Genomic DNA, 26,130 nt, shown 5'->3' on the forward strand with positions numbered 1-26,130 from the left:
CTTCGCTCAGCATGGTATCTGCTTGAGAGTCTCTCTCACTTTCTGAAATCAATCAATCAATCATTTTTTAAAGAAAGAGAAATGGAGCAAGTATATGCTAGAACTAAAGTTTTTGGAAAAGTAATAAAGGCCAAAGGGAAGAATATTGTTTGCTAAGGTGTCTCTTTATGATATAACTCCTTGGAATGGTATCTTATGACTATTGTGTGTTCTGGGGTCAGTTAGGAAATTCAAGAATTCTCAGGAGATGCCCCAATTTAAACCAGTAAGTGCTGTCCAGGGATTAAAATTCTAGATCTTTGAGATTGACAGAGATTTAGTGCTGACCCTTTGTTCTGGCATACTGCTGTGCCAACTCAGTCCACACCCAATTTTGGTATTCACATAGGAAAGTATATCACTTGACTGGATGCAGTGACCTGGGAAACTAGTTATCTCCATGACTGGGGAGTGGTTAAGACCAAGGGCCCAAGGGTGGGAAGGGAAAATAAGAAAGTAGATATAAAGCTGAACTTGGTAGACTTGGAGATTTCATAGCTGAGGTCTATCTAAGGTGTGTCCAGATCTCTCTCAGGGGATCAGGAAAGGTAGAGGCTGGCCCTTGTAGAGTCATAAAGAGGCCTGGAGACCAGCAGCCTAGGCAATGTTACTGACAAGCCCGGATTTTGTATGGTTTAGCCAGGGGTACTTTTGGCCCCAGACTAGGAGAGAAACATGCCATTATGAGAGAGCTAATAACCCTGACATCTCTGAACTAGAACTTCAGGACAAGAAGGAACCAAAAGAGAACTGCCAGGGCCAAGCCGTCATGATTTCATGGCCCTGACAGTACCAGTGGCACTCCTTTCCTGGGTGGCTGTCTTCTGCACTGACCTGATCCTTTGCCTTCTTTGTGGTCTCTCCCTCTCAAGAAAGCCAACCAAACTTTCAAGCTTCTGTTTCAAGGGAAGAAGTATAATCTCTTGTGGGGGCATAGACCTCAGGATTGCTAACCTCATTTCACACCAAGTAGATCTTTTGAGCCCCACAGTGGTCCTGGGGAACGGCAAAGGCATTGGATTGTGAGCCCCAAGAAGCCCAGGTTCCAGGTCCTATTCTAAGTAGCTTGGGTCTCTAATACTAGATCTCTGTGCTCTAGTATTCAGCTGTAACCAGAGTTTGCACCCCTCTGCCCTATTCTGCTAAACTTAGAATTCTGTATATGAGAGACGGTAAATCAAGGCCATGTTGGGAAAGACTATATCAACCTGTAGCATACTTTTCAAATGTCAGGGTCTGATATTTGAGAAAAAGCAGGGCTCAATATCCCCAACTTACAGGTGAGAAAAATTAAAGGTTCAAAGCTATGAAGAACTATGCTGAAGATCACACCACTCACAAGCACTGGATATAAGATGTAAAGTCAGTACTCTCTCAAGCCAGTCTTCTAGAATTTCAAGTACTTCCTAAGGGGCACAGAGCCTTAGGAGCCAGTCCCTGCAGAGGGTGAGCTAGCTCCATCGAAATGGAGGTGCTGGGGAAGTGTATATGCTTACACCCCTCGCTTCCCATGGTGTCTCTATGAACCTTTTTATTTATATCTACCTTTTTTCTCTTTTTCTTTGCTTACTTCCTTTCTTTGCTTCTCTCATGGTCCCTTCTCCCCTCCAAATCATTCTCAGGCAAAGGTTTGATATCAATCATTTATATATACTTCAGACTTAATAGGTTAATAGGCTAAAGTTAATCCTCACTTATTTTCTCTCAAGGGGTCTGTATCCTAAAACAAAGTTGTAATTATAAAAGGAAAGTCTATGATTCCTAATAAAGAGCATCCTGGCTTCAGAGAGACAGTAGGAGAGGCATATATAAGGAGGTGAGCTTGGAACCTAGATATTTACACCTCTGGAAGTTTCCTACTTAGTGGATGTGGTAACTGGCAGAGATCAAGAGAAACTGTCTTTTAACTTAGGGTCTGGCTGCTCAAAGTACAAGAAGGCCATTTCTGGGCTGAATTGTTTCATCATGCCACCCTGTGGCATCTTCCCATGAAGTACCAAGTGGTTAGTACCTCACAGAAACAACCTCATCACCTGGCAATAAGTTGTTACCTATTAATGTGTCAATGGTCCCTACCCTCTACTCAACAACTGTAGTGTTGAGCCAAATCCTTCCTGCTCCACTGGGCAGTTCCATCAAATCAATTTGAATGTATTGTTCTCAGTGGATGCAGAATGGTAAACGCAGGTAATCCTGATTCTAGAATCATGAAAGAACTTCAGACTGGTGCAGATAGGGCCTTTAGAAACCACCTGGTCCAACCCCTTGAATTGTCAGTTGAGACACTGAGGCCCAGGAAAGGAAAGGTCCCTGCCTGACATTCCCCAGAGAATTGGCAGCAGAGCTAGCCCTTCAAATCAGGTCTCTGACTTCTCAGCCCAATGTTCCTGCTACTTTCACTGTGCTCTTTCTGCACGATAATCTGTCTAATGTTTTCTCTCTCCATCCCCAGGAACTCCACCATTCCCTATTCCTCTACAGAGAATGCCCCCTACTCAACACATACAAACTGATCTTTGTTATGCCTACGCGGCATATTTCCAATAGAGAAGAACCATTCAACCTCAAAAGGCTAGCATATTTTCTGCCTAAAGCTCCCTATTCATTTCCCTCTCTTGTCCTCTTAGCATCATCTACCTACCCTCTTGGCTCCTCTAAGACAAAAGACTTAGCAAAAGTCAGCCTGTAACTCAAGTATCCCTGGGTCTGAGTACCAGTCTTAGTCAAGAAAAGGGGAAGATGGTTATGTCCCTTAAGGACTGACACGTTCAATTGATCAGTCCAGCCTTCTTGCTTAAAGCTCTCATATACATCCAGATACTCTGAATGGCAATGGTACCTACATGTCTCTAAAAGGATATGGCACCTATATATATTTAGATGTCAGACTCTCACGGCTGGCTCTCTAATAGGAATAGTCCACATAAGGACTGAGCCCCCAGAACCCTTTGTCTCATGACTGATATCCTAGAGATTTGCATTCAGCCTTCATGTCCTCCAGAAATTAGTACCCTGTGTTAACTTGAGGAATTAAATCCATTCTCGGAACAGAAAACATCATTTTTTTCATTCAACACTAAGGTATCCCAAATCAAGTTTCTTCAAGAAGACTCACTTCTTAAAACAAGAAGAGAAACCATGGGTTTCTAAGTATGGTTTCTCTGGTGATCCTCCAATAAGCAGGGCAGAATACCTGGAAAGAGTCCTTTCAAGATACCAGATAGCTTTAGCCCTTGTCTACCTGGCTCAAGAAGGCAGCTGTGCTAAGTGCTAGATAGTCACTTTTGTTTGGTGCTTAGTAAGTACTGGCAAGGAAATATTAATAGTACTAGAAATGAGAAGGCATGAGGAGAAAAAGAGGTTTACTCTGACTCATAATGATATCTATACTGTTGAAAAAGAAAATTATATATACAATTATCATTATTTTCCAAAATTTCATACTTCCCAAAGAGCACTCAATCAATCATGGTCTTTCTTTCCTCAGGTGATGAAGACCACTAAGGCAGATTAGACATTTTACTAGGGAGGCCCAAGGTAATCTTCAAATGAACCCGGGGGATTGGCTACAGAGAGAAAAAACAAGCCGCAGGTCCCAGATCACAGCCTTCAACTCAGGTAGCCAATCAAATCGCTGATTCATTTTATGGATCAACAACTGGGCCTCAGAAGGAAAGATCCACCACCAAGAGAACAATACAAAGTGTCTTCTACTGGTGCCAACTCTTAAATAATAGCATTTGCCTACTGCAAAAAGCAACATATTTCAAGAAATTAGCTTAGACTACAGTATAAGGGTTATCAGCTTTAAACAAGGAAGTAGAAAAGTAGTTCAGGTTTTCCTGACAACTGCTGGCCAGTTCTCAGAAGTTCCAGGTGATTAGGTTATAAATCCTGCCTGATGGCTACAATATACATCATATTATCTTAAAGGTTGCTTTAAATTTGGGTGATTCTAAGAGAGACTTGAATTTGGAAATCACCTGGGTCAGGCAACAACAACAAGATTTAAAGTTTTCTCTCAGCTGAAGATGGCTCCATATTAAAAAAAAAAAACCCTTTCCAATTAGCCAAAGGATACACTGATGATCTCATCCAAAACATGTACATAGTGAGATGCCATTAAAATGGATTATGTGAATGCATATAAGTATTAATAATGCCATTTGAAATTCTACTATGGAAAAGATATATCTCTATTATCTAGGGAGAAAGGTCCTTCCTGCTAATGTTAACCTCAACTCACAGATCCTATAATGATTCACCTCTAGGGCCACAAATAAGACTGTCTACATAGATGGTTAAAGCTGAAGTCCTATATTCATTTGAAGCTGGAGTGGACAAATAAGGGCTGGCATAAATGAACTAATCACAAGAAAGCAAAACACTGTTGCCATTAGCCTGGAATGGGACATTAAGTGAAAAGACAATGACAGCCCTCAACAACCAACAATAGCAAACCCTGGGGAAGATGAAGAATCTGATTCCTAGGGTTACCACACTCTAATGTTCAAAATGCTCAGTTTCAACAACAAAAAAATTACAAGGCATACAAAGAAACAGGAAATTATGGTCCATCCATGGGGAAAAAATGATAGGAATTACATGAGAGGAAGCCCAGACATTGTACTTATTAGACAAAGATTTTAACCATCTTAAGATTCAGGAGGTCTAGGTTCAAGTGCTGCCTTTGTCACTAATTCCCTACATAAGTAAGCAAGTCACTTCCATTCTCTGGATTTATGTCTCCTCAAAATTTATACAATGAGGAGCTTGGACTGATCACTGGTCATAAGCTGGGACTTGGAGAGACAATTTAGACTACAGATATGTTTCATTTGTCCCTCAGAGTGTTTCTTTAAAAAAAAAAGTGAATCACTGGTCAACATTTAAAAAATATGGAGATTTTTACAGAAGATCCAATTTCTGGATTTTCTTGAAAAAAACTGGAAGATATCAAGCTACTAGACTTTCCTTCTTCTTACACCCTACCTCACCAATAAGGACCATCCAAATTACTTTTGTTCACTTTAGATTGCATAGATTTTCCAATTGGATGCAGAACCAGACATACCCTAGTCTCAAATTGCTTTACTCAAATAAATTAGTGGCCTAGACCTTATAAACATTTAAGTTGGCCACTGCTGACCAAGATAAGTCTTTTCAGCTGTAAATCTACTATGAGTGTAGGCTTTCATACAAGTGAAAATCCTTCCCAAAATGTAGCCAAGAGACTCTACATAATTAAAATCCAAGTAACACTCTGAAACAGTGAGCTTCCCTATAACAGGAGTTTTATTTCTGTGACATCTGATCTGTACAATTGCAAGGAATGACAATAATGACCTGATTAGCTCATCCTTTCATCTTCTGCCTCAAGTCTGCCCAGAAACCAGATAAATCTAGAATTTGAGGAAACAAGGAAAATACATGCTGATGGCATCTGAATGGGCTCTTTACTTTCTGACCAAAACCATGCTTTATCACACAGACTTCACGTGTCCTGTACTTATCCTGCCCTCAGTGGGCAATAAGTCCTCCCCAGGCCATGGCTCAGAGTCAGAAACAAAGCTGCATTTTACACAGTGACAAATTAAAAAAGCCTGAATGATGTGAGATTAGGGCACAGCTTATAAAAGGATGACTACCACAGGGGTGGGATCTGCTACATCTAGTACTTTCATATGCCAGCAGTCTGCTTTCAGCTCCCAGGGAGGAAATCAGCCCAGAATAGCAGCTGGAGATGTCAACAGCCAGATATGGGGACCAATGTTCAGCAAGCTGTAATTTACATAACCTAACCAACTGCTAGTAAGGTACATCAACTCCTGCAATGTTCTTGTGAAGCCTTATCCCAAGTTCAGAAGGAAGAAAATCTGAGAACACACATGAACGCGCGCGCGCACACACACACACACACACACACACACACAGAATAAAAGTCTGAACAACAGGAGAGGCAGATATTTGACTGTGTAGAAGACACAACTAGCAATTTCTTGTAAAGCAGCCAAAATGGTATCAAAATTCCTAATTATAGGAAACCAACATACCACAGGTCACAAAGGATTTTCACAAGACTCAATTATCCCCAGTTTACAAGGAAGAAAACGGAGTTTCAAAGATGTATAAGAAACTGCTCAAGTTGCACATTTAATAGCATAACTGAAGAAAGAATCTGGGTTTCCTACAAAAGTAAAAATAAACTATCAGGACTTCATCAAAATAAAAGGCTTCTGCATAGCAAAGGAAACAATCAACTAAACTAAAAGGCAACTTGTAGGGTTGGGAGGAGATATTTTCAAATGACATATCTGATAAAGGGTTAGTATACAAAATATATAAAGAACTTATAAAATTGAACACCCAAACAACAAATAATCCAATTAAAAAATGATCAGAAGACAGGAATGGACATTTTCCCAAAGACATACAGATGGCAAACAGACACATGAAAAGATGCTCAATATCACTGATTATCAGAGAAATACAAATCAAAACTACAATATGATATCATCTCAGACCTGTCAGAATGGCTAAAATTAACAATACAGGAAATCACAGGTGTTGGGAAGGATGTAGAGAAAGAGGAAACCTCTTGCATTGTTGATAGGAATGCAAACTGGTACAGCCATTCTGGAAAACAGTAAGGAGGTCCTCAAAAATAGAGGAACTACCCTATAATTCAGTTAAGTGCACTGGTAGATAGTAACCAAAAGGATACAAAATCATTGATTGAAAGGGATACATGCACCCTGATGTTTATAGCAGCATTATCAACAACAGCTAAACTATGGAGAGAGCTCAAATGTCCATCAAATTATGAATGGATAAAGAGGATGTGGTGTGTGTGTGCGTGTGTGTGCGTGTGTGTGTGCGTGTGTGTGTGTGTGTGTAAACAGAATACTACTCAGCTACAAAAAGTGAAATCTTGCCATTTGCAATGATGTGGATAGGGCTAGAGGGTATCATGCTATGTGAAATAAATCAGTCAGAGAAAGACAAATACCATATGATTTCACTCATATGTAGAACTTAAAAAACAGAACATATGGCCATTTGAGAAGGGGAAAATAAACAAACAAAAAGATGAGAGGGAAACAAACCATAAGAATCTCTTTATGATAGAGAACAAACTGAAGGTTGATGGGGAGGAGGTGTGTGAGAGATGGTCTAGATGAGTGATGAATATTGAAGAAGGCACTTATTGTGATGAGCCCCGGGTGTTGTATATAAGTTATAAGTCACTGAATTCTAGTCCTAAAACCAATATTGTGCTGTATGTTAACTATCTAAAATTTAGAATTTGAAGACTCTGATGGAAGATGTCATATAGATAGAAGAAAAAGAATTGGGTATTTCATTTGGAGATTCTCAGGATCAGAGGATTAGAAATCATTTTGTTTACTTCTCTGCTTCTGAATACTGTCTTCATCTAAATCATTCCAACCAGATAACAGTGTTTTCTGGGTTTACAGCCCTCCAAGGAAGGAAGTCTCTTTTAACCATTAAGATCTTTTGGGGCTAATACGCTGGTGACAGTGACCATGAGGAGGATAATGATGGTAATAAAACAAGTTATCATTTGCCAAGTACTCACTGTGTGGCAAGAACTGTGCTAATCACTTTACTCCTTTGTGTGATCTCATTTAATCATCATAAAAATTCTGTTATCCTTATTTTTCAGATGATGAAATCAAAGTTCAGGAAATTGAAAAATTTTGCCAAAAGCAATGGAGTTGGGAGGTAGTAAAGCTGAAATTGCATTTTGGGTTGTCTAATTCCGGGAATAACCTGCTCCTTCAATTATGTCACAATGTCATCATTGAAGTCTTGTGGGCTTTCATCTTCCAAAGAGCCCAAACCAATCTGATCTTTTGTTGGACATCAGATATCTTACAGAATAAACCAACCAAAGGTGATAGGCTATAGTAAAGATGATCATAAAACATCCTGATATAGCTTTGGTACTTGTACTGCCAAAGTTGTCACCATGTGAATTATTTCATTCACTGTGATATCCACTGGCATGAAAGAATTATCAATACCATTTTGTGGATGGGGGAAAAAATCACAGCTCAGAAATACTAAAAGAACAGATTCTAGCTTATAACTCTAAGGAAGGCCAACAGTTGGGACACCAGGCCAGTGCTCTTACATCATAGCATCCTGCCAATTGGTGACCCAGAGGGAGCGGAAATTGCTAAGGAACCCTTTCTCAAGTGCCCCTTCTATTAGGGGCTAGGTTTTTCGTGGTGCAATGTCAAAAGGGCCAAGGTCTTACAAGCATCAAGCTGCCCGCTTCCCAACCCTCAACACATTTTAGATCCCAGTTACCTGACTCAAAGTAAGATCTGCAGTCAGTAAACTGTAGCCCCTAGAGGGTAGGGAGCCCACACTCATACATTAACATCTGAAGACAACACACAGGGGTGTTCATACTTCCCTAATAAGAGAAAGAAGGCAAAGCAGACGGAGGAGTAAGGAGGGGAAGGAAAGAGAGGGATCTATAAAAAGAAAGAACAAAAAAGGGGAGACAAGGAAAGTAATAAAAGAAAAGAGATAAGAAAAGTAAGTTCAAAGCAATATAGAGTTAAAAGAGTCTTCAAAAACCATCCAGACCAAAAGGGAACTGATTTGTACAAAGTCACAACACGTCAAAGTCAGGAGGCAGAATATGGGGATTGTTAAATTAAATAAGGGGGAAAAAAAAGAAAAGAAAAGACTCAAAATTAGAAGGGAAAAGATTAAAGAAGGCCTAAGTCCTGGGTAAAAGACAAAAACAAAAAAAGGTAGGGGGAATGTGAGAGGAGCCACCGGAAGAGAAATGAGCAGAAAAACAGAGGCTGGTGAGGGGAAAGCCATGGGCAGGTAGCCAAGGAGACAGGAGAGGAGAGTGAAGGCTGACACTCACCCTCACAAAGCTGGCAGGAAACCATCCCTCCTCATCGTCGATCTGGCCCCACCACCAATCCTTGTTGGAAGCATCCAAGACCTTGATGACGTCGCCAGCTTTAAATGCCAACTCCCGGTTGGCCATGGTGACGTGATCCCATACTGCCTCAGCACTAACGATGGAATCTCCAGTGATCAGCTTAGGAGACAAAATGAGAATGTGTTCAGTCCACACAGCTGGCTACCTTACTTGCCCTTTACCCCACCCACACAACTCTACTATTTATGGAAAAGCTGACATACTAGTGGTGAAGGGCTGGGGAGAGGGAGATGGCACTGGGAGCACAAGCTCCACTGGACCACAAGACAAACAATACTTGTCAACTTTCCATTAGCCAGTGGGTGGGATGACCCAGAATGTGAATATGGACTACACAGGCCTCATGCTTTTATTCCTACTCATAAGCTCCTTCCCCAGAGAAGAAAGAAGGTTCCAGTGCATCTTCCCTTGGTGCTTCAAGGCAGTCCTAGGTCTGGAATGGATGAAGAGGTTGAAATCAAAAGCTAAAATGAAGCTCAAAAATATTTGCTCTAAATTCTCTGTGTTCCTCCCCTTTTTCTCCTCCTCATTGGAAATGACCAACTGAGAATTGGTGTTACATTATTTAACACCACTGTACCCCACCCCCAAAGGGTTACAGACCATGGCATTCCTCACACACAATGGACTCCAGTACTGCAGACTCCTTTTCTCACCCACACATTATGCCATCCAGAGAAGTCATGGGTATGAAAGAATATGGCTTTCTCTGATGCCTTACTCAACCTTGGCACAGATTCACTCAGTGATTTTTTTACCACCACCCGGTGAGATACATATGGAATCTAGGTTGAATCCTGCATTTGATAGATGGCATAACTGAGCCATAAGGAAGTTAAAGGGTGAGCTCAGGATCACGCAGCAAGGCAGGGGCTGTGCAAAGACCTTAACCCTGGTCATTAAACTTTGTGACCAGCAGGACTGGGCTACACACAACAACAAGAAGACATCTATCCCAGTGCCATGTCACACACACACACACTCACTCATAACATTCGCCTAAGCATAGTGATGAGGATAAGGGTGGGGGAATAGTCTGTCTCTTTCTGGGTGCCATCCTGACCCCTGTGTTGTTTGTTTTCCTTTTTCCTCAATTGGTTCCAGCCTATATAGGCCATCAATCTTCCTAGCATTTAGAGAAACAGATCCCAGAACAGAGAACATACGGCCTGTCGAGGCAAAAGATTTAAGAACTTTTCCCTTAGAACTAAATTTCTGAATATGTTGTCTAGAAGTCAACTTTTCCATCAGTCTGCTTTGATGAAGGACTGATTCCCCAAGGTAACTATAGCTCCACAAGACCAAAGGCAACAGTTCAAAGACAACAGAGACAGAATATGTAACATGCATCCTCTCACATAGGTCTGCTTTTCAATATACCAACTGAAGAAGAACCCTATGGTCATGAAATTAACACATAACACATTACATACATAGGAAAATACACCCTATACTGAATTTGACTTAGTTAAGTCATTCTGTTGGTCAGGTAAGGCATACTGGGAGCTCCGTAGCATGGATGCAAACAAGATTTCCAACAGGGCTTTTATAATACCCCTTTCAATGACCTCATGCTTCACTATTTACAAAAATATATTCATATCTACTGTATCACTTAATCCTTACTGAATGACTACATCTCACTATTACCCATATATTTTTCAAAGATTTTATTTATTTATTCATGAGAGACAGAGAGAGAGAGGCAGAGACACAGGCAGAAGGAGAAGCAGGCTCCATGCAGGGAGCCCGACATGGGACTCGATCCCAGGTCTCTAGGATCACACCCTGGGCTGAAGGCAGTGCTAAACCGCTGAGCCACCCAGGCTGCCCTATTACCCACATTTTAAAGATAAGGGAACTGAGGCTCAGAGAGGTGACCTGTCCTTTGTCCAGTCATACAAATAAAAAATTATGGAGCCTGGCCTTCTGACTGCATATGCTCTAACACCCATGATACTACCAATGTCTACTCATTAGCTACACTGAATTCATAGAACTCCATCCCTAATATTACAAAGCAGATGACTCCTATTCATAAAGAACTACAGAGAAGGAGATATGGACAGCCACCTTTAGCCCACCAGTGGCCCTGTCTATGAGATTTTTTTTTTATGTTGAAATTGCTTTCTTCCAATTGCACTAAAAGTCAATTTCTTCTTGTTCTGGCCTCAGTGGAGAATTGCTGGTTACTGGTCTCAATAAAATAAATCTCCATAAAGAAAATCTCCCTCTCCTGACAAAGACATGTTCCAGCTGGTGTTGTTAGAGTTCAATAAGAATATACAGCCCTGGGCAGCCTGGATTGCTCAGTGGTTTAGCGCCGCCTTCAGCCCAGGGCATGATCCTGGAGACCCAGGATGGAGTCCCACGTCGGGCTCCCTGCATGAAGCCTGCTTCTCCCTCTGCCTGTGTCTCTCATGAATAAATAAATAAAATCTTTAAAAAAAAGAATATACAGCCCCAACTCACAACACCATGAAGGCTTATGGCTTAAATCTATATCCTTGACTTTTTACCAAAGGTCAAGCATATTTTAATATCAATTACCAACCCTCTGCTCATGATGCTACCTGTGATGCTGTCTGAGGTACTCTAGGCCCAGGTCTGGCTGATTTCACTGTCTGTGCTCTTTCTACAGTACAGTCATCTTTTTATCAATTTTATGTTCAGCTTTTCCCAAGAGCAGTTGGCTCACTCGTGTCCCCATTTAGTCCAGCTGACCTGCCTGGGCCCTCAGATCACAGGCCCAGCTATACACTAGACAAGGCCAATCTAGGATCCAGTGGCCATAAACCAATTGTAAACCTATTGTCAGGGCCTACATAGAATCAAAGACAGTAAGAATTGGACAGCATTTCAAAGACCATCACCCATAATCCTTCATTCTATAGATCAGGTATGATATAGCAGGAGTAACTTGCCTACAGTCATCTGATGGCCAGCTTCCTGGACCACTGTTCCCCCAAAGTAACATCATAGATAGAGAAGGTATCTTATCTTGGATTTAAGACCTTCCTCTGCTACTTGCTAAAGGTGTAATGATAATGATGATGATATTAGCCAATATAGAGTATTGCTCTATGTCAGGCACTATTCCAAGCACTTTACACACATTAATCCATTAAAGCCTCACAGAAGCCCTTTGAGGAAAGAATATTATTATTCCTATCTTATAGACAAGGATACTGAAGCTCAGAGAGATTAAATAATTTTCCCAAATTTACATAGAAAATAAGTATTAAAGATATAATTCAAATGAAGCTACAGTATGGCTTTAGAGTATCTGCTCTTATAAACTATGGTGCCATTGGGTCAGTTTCTTTATTTTTTTTAAAGATTTTATTTATTTATTCATGAGAGATACAGAGAGAGAGGCAGAGACACAGGCAGAGAGAGAGAAGCAGGCTCCATGCAGGGAGCCCGACGTGGGACTCAATCCCGGGCCTCCAGGATCATGCCCTGGGCCGAAGGCAGGTGCCAAACTGCTGAGCCACCCAGGCATCCCGGGTCAGTTTTTTTACCCGTTAAACATGGATAATTCTACATACCTACCTGTTTCCATTTTAATATACTAAACCTAGACTTGATGGATATGTGTGCAGACATGAAAGAAGGGCTAATCCACGAGAGAAGGAGTTGTATGGGGCTCCTGTGCTCTTCAATCACAAATAGAAGCAGGAATAAGGGGATACTACTCACCCATCCTCTGGATTGTTTTAACAGTGAATTAAATCTGGGTTTGAAATTGGTCTCAAATCTCCCTTTTTTGTACAGGATTGACTTAACTTGTTATGATTTTTAAAATAAATATGCGCTTTGCTCATCCATTTTCCATCCAACACTCATTCAGTGACCCCCACTATCTATATATACAGGAGTCTTCTTACTGTGATTCAGACACAGTCCTTAACTGAAGATCAAAGACCCTTCAAGAACCAACAGTGAATGTCTTTCAAGCAATATGCAAATATGGTTAAGACAAGCAAAACTAGCTTCAATTCTTGGCTTTTCTACCTTAGAAAGTAGCAGTGATAATGGGAGGTGAGGAAAGGAAGAGCCAGAGAAACAAACCAAAAAGGAACTCTCAGCATGTAATCAGGATACCTAGAAGTGCAATATCACAAAAGACAAGGACAATAGTTTCAAGCTATACAACCCTGGGCTTCAGTTTCTTTATAGACAAAATGGGGATAATACCTGCCTCAGGGTTGTAGAGAGGGTAAACTGAGCACTAGATATGCAGTGCCTACTGCAGTGCTTAGTATATGTTGGCCTAGTACAAGGCTTCAGAGGAAGGGAGTAATATATGTGCCTATTGGGCTCTAGAATGATTGTGTGGGACACTGAAGATAGATCTTAAAGAATGGGTAGGATTGTAACAGAGGAGGGAGGAGGAAAGGCATTTGAGGCAGAGAAATGAGGAGTGAGACTACAAAAGTTCTCAAAGGTAAGGACTACAGGGAATTTGATAGCAAAGAGGTAACAGAGTTTGGAAAGGGCTGGGAAGAGGGGCTTGGGGAGTGGGAAGGAAAGCTTGAAAGGTAGGCAGGAGTTCTGTTTGAAGACTCTAAAATTTAATTTGAGGAAAAGGAAGAAATCAAAGTTGATTTAGGGGTGGAGGTGTTTCAAGTCAAAGTGTGATGATTAAAGCATGAGGGTAAACTACACAAAGAAATGCTCATTTGGGAGGGTAAAAAGAGGTGACAAATTTTCTCTTCAATGTGTTGAATATAGGGGGCCAGAAGGACATGAAGGCATATTTGAAGTTCAAGATATGTCAGGAGAGATAGTTGTATAGGTTTTGAAATCAATGGCCCAGAAATTGTGAAAATAAAGGAAGTCTGCCCTGGAACAAAGTGCTAAGAAAGAAGACCCAAAACCTAGGGAAACAACAACAATGAGAGGTCAGGAAGAGAAGAGAAGCCAGAGAAACAACCCAAAATGAAGCTTTCGGTACATAAGTAGGACACCACGGAGTGTAATCTTGCAAACGTGAAGGACAAGAGTTTTAGGTAGCTGGAGCTGATATTATTAAATGGTACAGAGCTATATATAAAAGGAAGAAAGCCAAGAAAAGGCCATTTGAGAGTGGCTATATCAGGGGTTAAATTCTTTATATCTTAAACTAGTTTATACTCCTCCCCTAAGCAAAAGCCTTAATTTCCCAATTATCCCCACCCTTCATCCTACAAGCCCAATATAAAGCCAAGAAATGGTACTAGGTACCCCAATAGCTCCTGGCCTTGGGAAAGTGCTGGTATGACTTCTAACAGAATAATTCCTAATCCCCAGGACATTTCAGGTATAGCACCAAATATAGATTGGCTCTTGCTCAGACTTGCCAGTGAGTGGGACACACAGTGTTCTGCACCCGTACACCAAAGACACTTTTGGACATGAATAAGAAGATGGGGAGGGGGAAGAGTCATAACATATTTCTTAAAAGATGATATCCTGGGATCCCTGGGTGGCACAGCGGTTTGGTGCCTGCCTTTGGCCTAGGGCGCGATCCTGGAGACCCAGGATCGATTCCCACATCGGGCTCCCGGTGCATGGAGCCTGCTTCTCCCTCTGCCTGTGTCTCTGCCTCTCCTCCTCTCTCTGTGACTATCATAAATAAATAAAAATTAAAATATATATATATTAAAAAAAAGATGATATCCTATTTATTTTTGTCTAGGTTTCCCAGGATAACCCTAATTTCAAACATTCTATCCCATCGATACTACAAGTAGATACATCTGTTATCAGACCCATGTTTCCTGATTTTTACCCTGGAAATATGGCCACCACACCCTAGAGGCACTGACCTCTAAGAGATTGACTTCTAAGCCTGGTTTCTTGTCAACAATGTGGCATGTGTCTACAGCTAACTTGGAGTAGGCTGGGGGCCCTTTTAGGTGGAAGGAAAAAAGGCAGGGAAGAAGTGACAAAAAAAGTAAAACAGGGAGGAAGAAAAGGAAGGAGGGAGGAAGAAACATATTGGTTGAAAACATATGTTAGGGGGATCCCTGGGTGGCTCAGCGGTTTAGTGCCTGCCTTCAGCACAGGGCGTGATCCTGGAGCCCCTGGATCGAGTCCCCCATTGGGCTCCCTGCATGGAGCCTGCTTCTCCCTCTGCCTGTGTCTCTGCCTCTGTGTGTGTGTATATCTCATGAATAAATAAATAAAAATCCTAAAAAAACATGTATTAAGCACTGGGCAAGGGACTTTGTAATCTCAATCTCTAACTCTCCAAGGTTAATAACCCTATTTTTTAACTGAAAATAACCTGTGGCATTAACCAAGTAGCTCACAGTCATTCAGTTACAGGTGGTAGAGCAGATTTGAATCTTTAGTAGGCCTTACTGTATAGCTTTGCTTTTGCCAATCACCCACAAGAAGGCAGAGAGAGAAGGCTCCCAGCTGGTTTCTCTTTCCAGGCATATCAGCACATCCTGTGAATGATCTTGAGTAGTAGTTCTCAACCTCTGGAAGGCTTGTTAAAACACATATTACTAGACCTCCAAGTTTGAGTTTCTGATTCAGTTGGCCTTTTAAAAAGAAATATTTTTATTTATTTATTTGAGAGAGAGAGAGAGAGATCGAGACAGCAAAGCATGAGGTGGGGGTAGTGGCAGAGGGAGAGGAAGAAACAGGCTCTGCACTGAGCAGGAAGCCAAATATGAGGCTCAATCCCAGCACCCTCGGATCAGGATCATGACCTGAGCTGAAGGCAGATGTTTGACCTTCCCAGGTGCCCCAATTCATTGGTCTTAAGTAGAAGTTTCCAGGTGATGACACTTGGTGAATCACTGCCCTGGAGGACCTTCATAGTCTAGGTTTCACCCTTGACTCTCTTGGTGCCTCATTATTCTCAGAGATTCCCATGTTACCCTGTAAGTTGGGCTCCCTGACGATCCTCAAAGTCTTCCTCAGTGGTTGGTAAGTCTGAGAAAGGATACTTTGGGTCATGTAAGGAGTATGCATAATGCCAGGCCTTGCAAACATAGAAAAAAACCTGGGATCCCAGGTTATCCAGAGACATAGCACTTGTCTTCCATTTTTTGCTTTTGCCCTCTAGCTAAACAGTACCACCCCTAAATAGTTAATTAGCCTAGGTGACTACCAGAAATATTAGAGTTTTAATGGCAAGGAGTAGCAGAAAACATTAAAAAATAAACATATGTTGGGCAGAATAGCAAATGTGTCAATTGCCATGAAGGTAGCGGAGTTGGACCTTCCTTCTGAGAAGTTTCACAGGAGGATAAGAAGGTACTTGAGGCATTTTTTGCCTCTAAATGGTTTTCTCCATTGGTGCCTGCCCCATCCTCTCAGAAGGTCCCCTCCTTCAACAGCTAGGCATGGACAAGAGCAAAATCCTTTCCTTTGTTCCTTTTAAGTACATCTAAAATAGGATGGGATTTTATTCTCCCTCCTGAATAGCCTTTTTAATGTAGTCTTATAAACAGATTCTGGCTATATTGCTCAAAGTGTTCAAGGACAATAATCTCCCCCACTTCTGGAAAGGTGTGACCTGGGCTGTTCCAACAACAGCTAGGAGGCACCATGATGTGCAGCAAAGACTGGCTATTGGAAGAAGCTCTGCTCATTGAAGACTGGCTATTGGAAGAAGCTCTGCTCATTGAATGATCTTGGGCAAGTTCTTTACCTGCCTCAGTTTCTTTATTAGTCAAGTTACAGACTTGAACCAGACAGACAACCTCTTAATTTGCTTCCACTTCTAGCTTTCTATTGAGGCTAGCATTTCAGCTTCTCAAAGGACAGATATTTCATTATTACAGCATATTTTTTCTTACCCTCCTGTGTGCTTGATAGGATGCTTTTACTGCTCTTAGGAAAATGAGAACTTGGAGCTAACTAGCCCCTTCCTGAATATAACTCATTCAGGCATTGCTGGTGACAGGCTAGTCAGACTGGCTGGGAAAGCTGAGAAACTACTTTAGCTCTTGACTACCCCAATCAAAAGTCAGAAAAATCATTTTCCTCATGATATCAGCTCTCTTACTTCCACTTTCATATTTCGAACTTCCTGCTCTTCATTTCACTGGATGGCCTGCTATCACCTCCAATAAAACATATGTAAAACTCATCATATACCCCCATTCCCCTCCTTCCTAAATTTTCCCATTTCTGATACCTCTTCTTGGCTTGCTGATTTTTCCTTCCAGATGTCTCTCAGATATGACCTTTTATATCCAACCTCCCATCCTAGGTCCAGCCCTTATCACCTAAGTTGCATCCCAATTGGCCTTCCTGCTACTGACTAAGCTACTCCTTAATGATGCATTTCTCAGAACTTTGCTTGTGAAACTATCCACACTCAAGAAGCCTCAACAACTCTCTCCTGTCAGTCTTGCAAAGCCCCGCCTATGGATCCAGCCCTTATCTTGACCCTGGCAAGGACCTTCCACTCTGGCCAAATGGATTGTCTTGCAGGCAGATATACTCCTACTTCTGTGCCTCTGATTTACCCAAAGTCATATCCATGGTTAAGTACAGGAACACTGGAACTAGGCTGCCCCTTCTTAGCTGTGTGATCTTGACTTGCCTGTTCATTAATCCCTCACCTGATGACTAGATTGTATCCTTTCTCCCTTTGCCTCTTTCACTAATTTCTAAGTAGGATAAAAAGAAAATAAGGCATTATGGATTTATTCAAGTTGTCAACCAGAGTGTTATTCTCCACACAACCAGAGTGTACACTTGTGAATAGTAGATCTAAACAATCTGCTTAATTCATAATGAACAGCACTGTTTTTAGCCTCTACAGTCTAAGCCTTAAAATAAGGCAAGTTCTGAGGCAGATCACAACAGAATTAGCATCTCTGTCAGGTCTCAGAACATACTATGGGGCTAAGAAAATTATTTACAAAATATGTACCAGGTGTCCTATAAAACAGTCTGTTGTTGATAGGATTTATGGTCAGGTGGTTTGTGGGGTGGGCTGCTGGTTTTTGCTGAAGATGTGCACAGGTGCTTGATGGTCATCAAGGAAAAGAGAAAAGATTCCCAGTAAGAAAAACACCACTATGAATATTTTTTAAAATTCCAATTGGTTTTTTTCCCTGATGACTTAATAGTTCACACCTGGCTGATTTCGGCTTTTTTTTTTAATTTATTTTTTATTGGTGTTCACTTTGCCAACATATAGAATAACACCCAGTGCTCATCCCATCAGGTTGATTTCGGCTTTAATCTGGGTGTTGCTATCACCCATAACTAAATAATTTCATTTCTGAGCAGAATAATTAATGAATTTAAGTGATTATGGCTCTAAATGTACTGAAAGGAAGTATGCAAATATCATCTTTTCATGACATGATCATTTTTTCCCTACTTTGTTCATGTGATTTGGACATTGGCTTCCTTCAATGTCCCATCGTACCATCCATTTTTCACTTTAATAAAATAAAATATCTTTTTTTAAAATAAAACATCTATGGTTGGTTTCAGTAACACCTGACAGACACAAAACCTAGCTGGACTGGCTTGATTTAGAAAGGTGGGCCTAGATGAGGATCAGGTCAGCAAAATGTATCACCTGAACGAACCAAAGGCCAATATGTACTTTGGTCATAAGCCAGAACCTAAAAGTTTGGGAATCCTAGATGAGCTTCCTAAGGTATGAAGGACATTTTCCTCATTCATTATAGACTAATAACAAAAGGCTACACCTTTCTGTACCTCTTCCAAAGAAGCTACATGTGATCTTAGCTATAATAGTGACCAAACATATATGAAAGAAGGGGAGTTATTTGCTTGGTCTGGACCTTAGCAATGGACTCTTCTGACATGAAACTTCAGCCACTAGCTCAACCTAACAGGCCCAGGAGTTAGTAAAGTGAGACCTAGCTACTGCCCCAAAGTTCATGATGTTAAGAGTCTGGTCTTGCTGAAGAATTAAGTCCTTTAGAGAAAATGCAGCCAAATACGTCAAGGATTGGACAGATCATGGAAAAGACATGTTTCTGGACCACCAACCAACCATGATTCTGTTGGCTAGAGAAGTCTCACACCCAGAGCATCTCCCAACATGATAAACATTACCCTGAATGTCCAAAATACTGGAAATAATAGTTACTGTCAAGTTATTCTAGGATCTTTTGGCATTACCCAGATGTCTCCAATCCATTAGACTAGTCTTTCAATGTGTGGTCCACAGACCTGCTGCTCAAAATCACCACAGACTTCTTAAAAAAGCAGCCCAAGTGATCCTAAATCATACATCATATTGAAACCAAGCATCTTAAACTTACTAGAACCAGAGTCTGAAATACAAGAATTTCATCTTACTGCACTGGATCATTTCGAGGAAACCAGAATTTCTGAAACTCTGTCTCCTGGCTTCTCCTTGTATTAGATTCCAGGCAGGTTAAGGAGTAGTTTGTCCAGGATGATCTTCTCAGTCTGCCTTGAGAGGCTATCTGTACCTGTTCTCTTGTACCTCTACTCTGGCCCCTGCCCTGACCTTTAGCCCTAGTGGCCCTAATGGAAAAATCCTTACAGCATGTCTCTATCCTATAGTCTAGAAGCAATTTCCAAGAGCTGTGCTCAAACTATTCAAGTCAGACTCTAATATTCTAAGAGACAAATTATTAGTAAAACAAATAGAGAATGACTCAGGAATGCTCTCTCCATGAGTTGAGACAGAAGCATACCATTCCAAACTGGAGGTTACTCTGACCCCACCTGTCTCTTGAGTCAGCTTGGGCTCCATCTCCAAAATACTCCTGTCCTGGGCATTGTGAGCTGCTTCTTGGACTTGCTGTGAGTACTAATTTCCAGCCACCCACTGGAGTCTCTTTGTTGCCTTCAAACCTTGAGAGATGGCCAGGCCAAACCTAGGGAAGAGGTAGGGAGCTCAAAGAGCCCCCAGTCCCTGAGGTGACCTAGACCTATCTAGGAATCTGCATCTGGGTTCTTGAATTTCTTCATGTGGTTCTACTGGGACCAACCCTGGGATCCTTAACTTTTCCCGGATTGTGACTTGAAGGCCAGCCTTGGACTTTCTGGAGAAGTGGGGGTGGGGCTTCTCTAGGTTTACAGAAGGGGAGGGGGAGGGGACTAGAACTACATGAAGAATCTGTCCTCCATGCCTCCCACATGCATAGTTCTATACTCATCAACACCACAGCCAGAGGGTGGGTGGGCAAGGCAAAACGAATAAAGGAAAGTCATTTTTTATCCATTTGACAGATGTCGTGTTAAAATATTGTAAGGGAAGGAGGGCTGTAGGTGGGGGGAGGAGCAGAGGAGGAGATAGGTTAGAACTAATGGTTCTAATGTGGTCTTTAAACATGGCCATCTGCTCTAAGATGATGAGAACAGAAACAGAATTTATAGGAGCATTTTGACCTGTTCCTTTATCTGGAGAACAAAAGAAAAAATACATATATTTCAATAAATTTAAACCACCTTGAAGTCTACTAAGCATGTCCACCAAGGACACAGGTTTACAAAGGTTCTGAGCCTTTCCAAAGACAATGTAACTATCTCTTGGGGAGTGCTTACAATCCAGAAAGGAAATCTGCATTTAAACAGCCCATCAGAAAGGAGAAGATAGTTTCCAGTGGCTTATTGATTTCCCTCTGCCTGTTGATTCACAGTGAGAGAAAAGACATTGGCCAAGGCACTAGCAGTGCCTTTGGTCCCTGTCAGCAGTTCTTCCTGTTCAGAGATGAGCCATGTTTATAGCAAAGCCTAGCACAATCCGGGGTTCCCAGCATACATGGTAAATACTGGATCAGTGGATGGCAGTGGTATTCAGTGAACAGCCACTAGATCAGGCCTCAGGGGATAGAATGGCTGAGTTGGCTTCCCTTCAAACAAAGGGATACATCTAAATTGAGGCTGTCAAAGAGGACACATGAGAAGCACAATCAGACCCATCCTCAAGGCCTGTGAGGGATGGCATTGGGTCTTTGTCTGAAGGAAAAGTAGTTCTGCTTATAACAACAGAATTTCAAGTAGGTCAGCAAGCTTAAGTAAGACACCTTCTATCTGTCTGGGCTAGGTGAAGGAGATGAGGGCAGAGAAGGGAAGGCCCAGGGCAACTAAATGAGGGACAAAGCATCCAGTACAGTGCTAGAATTTGAACCTATGCTTCTTGACTCTATCTCAGGTTCAAGACCCTGACGCTGGATTCTTATACTTAGAGAAGCTCAGGACTGGAGATTCTCAAGAACTAGCACACCTAGTTCAGTCCAACATTTTACAGATAAGAAAACTGAGGTTCCAGTGAGGAGAAGTTACCTAACAAGTAAATCTAGTCAATGGCAGAGCCAAGATTAGAAACCAAGCCTACAGTATTTCAGAAAGTTAGTTGTCAATTATGTTGGGTAAAAAAAAATCATCAATTGGTCAAAAAAAGGAATACCTATCCCAGTTTCTAAATTACTACTAATTTACTATTTTTTAAATAAAATTTACACAAAAATAGAGATTAAGTAATGATTAGCAATTTAATATATAAAGAACTTCTCATGTTTTCCCCTTAGCTTCACTTTGAAGATCAATGTTTTAGACATTTTCTTGTCCTCTTTCCTCCCTCTGCTCTATAGATATCACCCCTTCAGTACTCTAACAATTACTGCCTCTCCTACCTCCCAGGGCTCCAAAAAAGTCTGACCCTGTTAATTAAGGGGTAAGAACACCTCACTTTGAAGGCTAAACACAGACACTTGCAGAATTTCTCTCACCACCAAATATCTTTCCTAAGGAATTTCAAATTTAAATTCATACTAAAATGCAAATGCAGGATGCCTGGGTGGCTCAGTGGTTAAGTGTCTGCCTTCGGCTCAGGCCGTGATCCTGGAGTCCCAGGATCGAGTCCTACATCAAGCTCCCTGCATGGAGCCTGCTTCTCCTTCTGCCTGTGTCTCTGCCTCTCTCTCTCTCTCTGTCTCTCTCATGAATAAATAAATAAAATATTTAATTTTTTTTAATTAAAAAAAATAAAATGCAAATGCTAGTGAAAAAACAATGGTATGAGAAGAATGGACTCCAGGGCTGGTTTGGTTACTGATTTGTGGTATGAACTTGGGCAGATCTAGATTCTCTCTGAGCTACTTGGATTAGGTTACCTCAAATGAAAGTTGGGGTCATCTTTGAAAGATGCTGTTGCCTTGCTTCTAAAAGCAGGTTTCACACTAATAAAAGAAAGGATAAGAACCATATGATCCTCTCAACAGATGCAGAAAATGCATTTGGCGAAACACAGGATCCATTCTTGATTTAAAAAACCTTCAACAGGGCAGCCCAGGTGGCCCAGTGGTTTGGCGCCGCCTTCGGCCTGGGGTGTTATCCTGGAGCCCTGGGATCGAGTCCCACATCAGGCTCCCTGCATGGAGCCTGCTTCTTTCTCTGCCTGTGTCTCTACCTCTCTCTCTGTCTGTCATGAATAAATAAATAAAAGCTTTAAAAAATATTTTTAAAAAAACCTTCAACAAAGTAGGTATTGACAGAACATACCTCAACACCATAAAGGCAGTATATGAAAGACCCACAGTTAATGTCATTCTCAATGGGGAAAAACTAAGAGCTTTTCCTCTACTGTCAGGAACAAGACAGGGATGCCCACTCTCACCATAATTATTTAACATACTGCTGGAAGTCATGGCTTCAGCAAACAGACAACAAAAAGAAATAAAAAGTATCCAAATTGGCAAGAACGAAGTCTAACTTTTACTATTCACAAATGACATGACACTCTTATGTAGAAAATCTGAAAGGCTCCACCAAAACATTGCTAGATCTAATACATGAATTCAGCAAAATTACTGAATATAAAACCAACATAGAGAATCTCTTGCATTTCTATATACCAATAATGAAGCACCAGAAAAAGAAATCAAGGTATCAATCCCATTTGCAATTGCACCAAAAACAAAAATATACAAAGGAATAAACCTAACCAAAGATATAAAAGACCTGTACTCTGAAAACTATAAAACATTGATGAAAGAAATTAAAAAAGGTCACAAAGAAATGGAAAGAGAGTCTATGCTCATGGATTGGAAAAGAAAACATTGTTAAAATGTCTATACTACCCAAAGCAATCTACACATTTAATGCAATCCCTATCGAAATATTATCAGAATTTTTCATGGAGCTAGAACAAACAATCCTAAGATTTGTATGGAACCACTTAAGACCCTCAAATAGCCAAAGCAATACAGAAAAAGAAAAGAAAAGTTGGAGGCAACGTGATTTTGGTCTTCAAACCATATTACAAAGCTGTAATCATCAAGATAGTATGGTATGGCACAAAAACAGACAGATCGATTGAACAGAATAAAAAACACAGAAATGGACCCACAAGTGTATGGTCAACTAATCTTCAACAGGGCAGGAGAGAATATTCAATGGAAAAAAAGACTCTCTCTTCAGCAAATGGTGTTGGCAAAAACTGGACAGCAACATGCAGAAGAATGAAACTGTACTACTTTCTTACACTATACACAAAATTTATTTCAAAATGAATGAAAGATCTAAATGTGAGAAAGGAAACTATCACAATCTAGAGGAGAGCATAGACAGCAACCTCTTTGGCACTGGCCATAGCAACTTGTTACTATATACATCTCCAGAGGCAAGGGTAACAAAAGCAAAAATGAACTCCGAACTTTATCAAGATAAAAATCTTCTGCACAGTGAAAGAGACAATCAACAAAACTAAAAGGCAGCCTATGGAATTGAAGAAAATATTTGCAAATGACATATATGATAAAGGGTGAGTATCCAAAATCTATGAAGAACTTCATAAACTCAACACCCAAAAAAACATATAAAAATGGGCAGAAGACATGAATAGACATTTTTCCAAAGAAGACAACGAGAGGGCTAACAGACACATGAAAAGATGCTCAAAATCACTCATCATCAAGGAAATACAAATCAAAACCACAATGAAATACCACCTCATACCGGTCAGAATGACTAAAATTAACCATCCAGGAAACAACAGATGTTGGGGAGGACGCAGAGAAAAGGGAAACCATTTACAGTATTGGTGGCATTGCAAACTGGTGCAGCCACTCTGGAAAAGATTTTAAAAATCTAAAAGATTTTAGATTTTTAGACCCTATGACCAAGCAATTGCGCTATTAGGTATTTACCAAAAGGATACAAATATCCGCATTTGAAGGGGTAAATGCACCCTGATGTTTATAGCAGCAATATCCACAATAACCAAACTATGGAGAGAGCCCAAATATCCATCAACTGATGAGTGAATAAAGAAGATGTGGTACACACACACACACACACACACACACACACACACAGGAATATTACTCAGCCATCAAAAGAAATAAAATCTTGCCATTTACAATGAAATAGATGGAGCTAGAGTGTATTATGCTAAGTGAAATAAGTCAGTGAGAGAAAGACAAATACCATATGATTTCACTCACATGTGGAATTCAAGAAATAAAACAGATGAACATATGGGAAGGGGAAAAAAGAGAGGGGGGGGAAGCAAACCACAAGAGACTCTTAATGATAGAGAACAAATTGAGGGTTGATAGGGACGTGTTTGGGGGATAGGCTAAATGGGTGATGGGTATTAAGGAGGGCACCTGTTATGATAAGCATTGGATATTATATGTAAGTGATGAATCACTAAATTCTACTCCTGAAACCAATATTACACTGTATGTTAACTAAATAGAATATAAATTAAAATTTTTTAAATAAAATAAAATAAAGCAAGTTTTGACAAGAGACAGAGGGGAGGTAAAGGGAATAGAAGGGAGGCAAACAAAACAAAATAAAACAAAACATGGAAACAAGGAAGTCAGATAGAGGTATGCATTGAGATAAAAAGGTCAAAGACAAAACTTGACTCTTGAATTTTTACCATGAACCACCTCCACCCAGAATAGAGCTCCAGCTCAGGGATGGCCTTTGTGTTCTACTTCCAGAAGAAAGGGCAATGCCTTCTCCATCCAGCTCAGGCCATTGAGTTCAAGTCATCCAAAGTAGTTTCTTTTTTTAAGATTGTATTTATTTATTCATGACAGACAGAGAGACAGAGCATGACAGAGACACAGGCAGAGGGAGAGCATGCTCCACGCAAAGAGCCCAATGTGGGACTCGATCCCAGGATTCCAGGATCATACCCTGAGCTGAAGGCAGATGCTCAACCACTGGGCCACTCAGGCATCCCACATCAAAAGTAGTTTCTATGAAAAGAATAAGCAGCACCATTTCCATGTGCTTAGCACATTACAGTTTCTAAGTTGCTTTCACATCATTTCAAGCTCACTGTATCCTCCTAGCAGCTCTGGAAGATAAGCAGAGTAAGAATAAGACCTTAATTTTAAAGATAAGAAAGCAGGCCAACAAGCACATGAGAAAATGCTCTGCATCACTTGCCATCGGGGAAATACAAATCAAAACCACAATTAGATACAACCTCACACTAGTGAGAATGGTGAAAATTAACAAGACAGAAAACAACAAATGTTGGAGAGCATGTAGAGAAAGGGGAACCCTCTTGCACTGTTGGTGGGAATGTGAACTGGTACAGCCACTCTGGAAAACTGTGTGGAGGTTCCTCAAAGAGTTAAAAATAGAACTGCCCTATGACCCAGCAATTGCACTGCTGGGGATTTACCTCAAAGATAAAGATGCAGTGAAATGGCAGGACACCTAAATAATATAGTAACATCTATCCCAATGTTTATAGAAGCAATGTCCACAATAGCCAAACTGTGGAAGGAGCCTCGGTGTCCATTGAAAGATGAATGGATAAAGAAGATGTGGGATATATATATAATGGAATATTACTCAGCCATTAGAAACGACAAATACCCACCATTTGCTTCAATGTGGATGGAACTGGAGGGTATTATGCTGAGTGAAGTAAGTCAATCAGAGAAGGACAAACATTATATGGTCTCATTCATTTGGGGAATATAAAAAATAGTGAAAGGGAATAAAGGAGAAAGGAGAAAAAATGAGTGGGGAATATCAGTGAGGGTGACAGAACATGAGAGACTTCCTAACTCTGGGAAACGAACAAGGAGTGGTGGAAAGGGAGATGGGCAGGGGTTGGGGTGACTGGGTGATGGGCACTGAGAGGGGCA

The 26,130-nt window shown here is 40.9% G+C and overlaps 1 protein-coding gene across 11 annotated transcripts in view; it reads right to left on the reverse strand.

Annotated features, from left to right (window-relative positions):
• The window catches only part of ARHGEF9 (Cdc42 guanine nucleotide exchange factor 9), a 212,052-nt gene that overhangs the window by 132,025 nt on the left and 53,897 nt on the right, over positions 1 to 26,130 (reverse strand). For 8 of the 11 annotated variants that reach the window (XM_038587547.1, XM_038587551.1, XM_038587550.1 and 5 more), the window contains one exon: positions 8,954 to 9,133. The exons of the other annotated variants lie outside the window; for them this stretch is intronic. In XM_038587547.1, coding sequence (XP_038443475.1) covers positions 8,954 to 9,133 — 180 coding nt within the window. Of the gene's footprint in view, positions 1 to 8,953; positions 9,134 to 26,130 lie in introns of those variants that run through there. 11 annotated transcript variants of the gene reach the window in all.

Source organism: Canis lupus, chromosome X (genome assembly GCF_011100685.1).
Source record: "Canis lupus familiaris isolate Mischka breed German Shepherd chromosome X, alternate assembly UU_Cfam_GSD_1.0, whole genome shotgun sequence".
NCBI classification, from domain to species: Eukaryota; Metazoa; Chordata; class Mammalia; order Carnivora; family Canidae; genus Canis; species Canis lupus.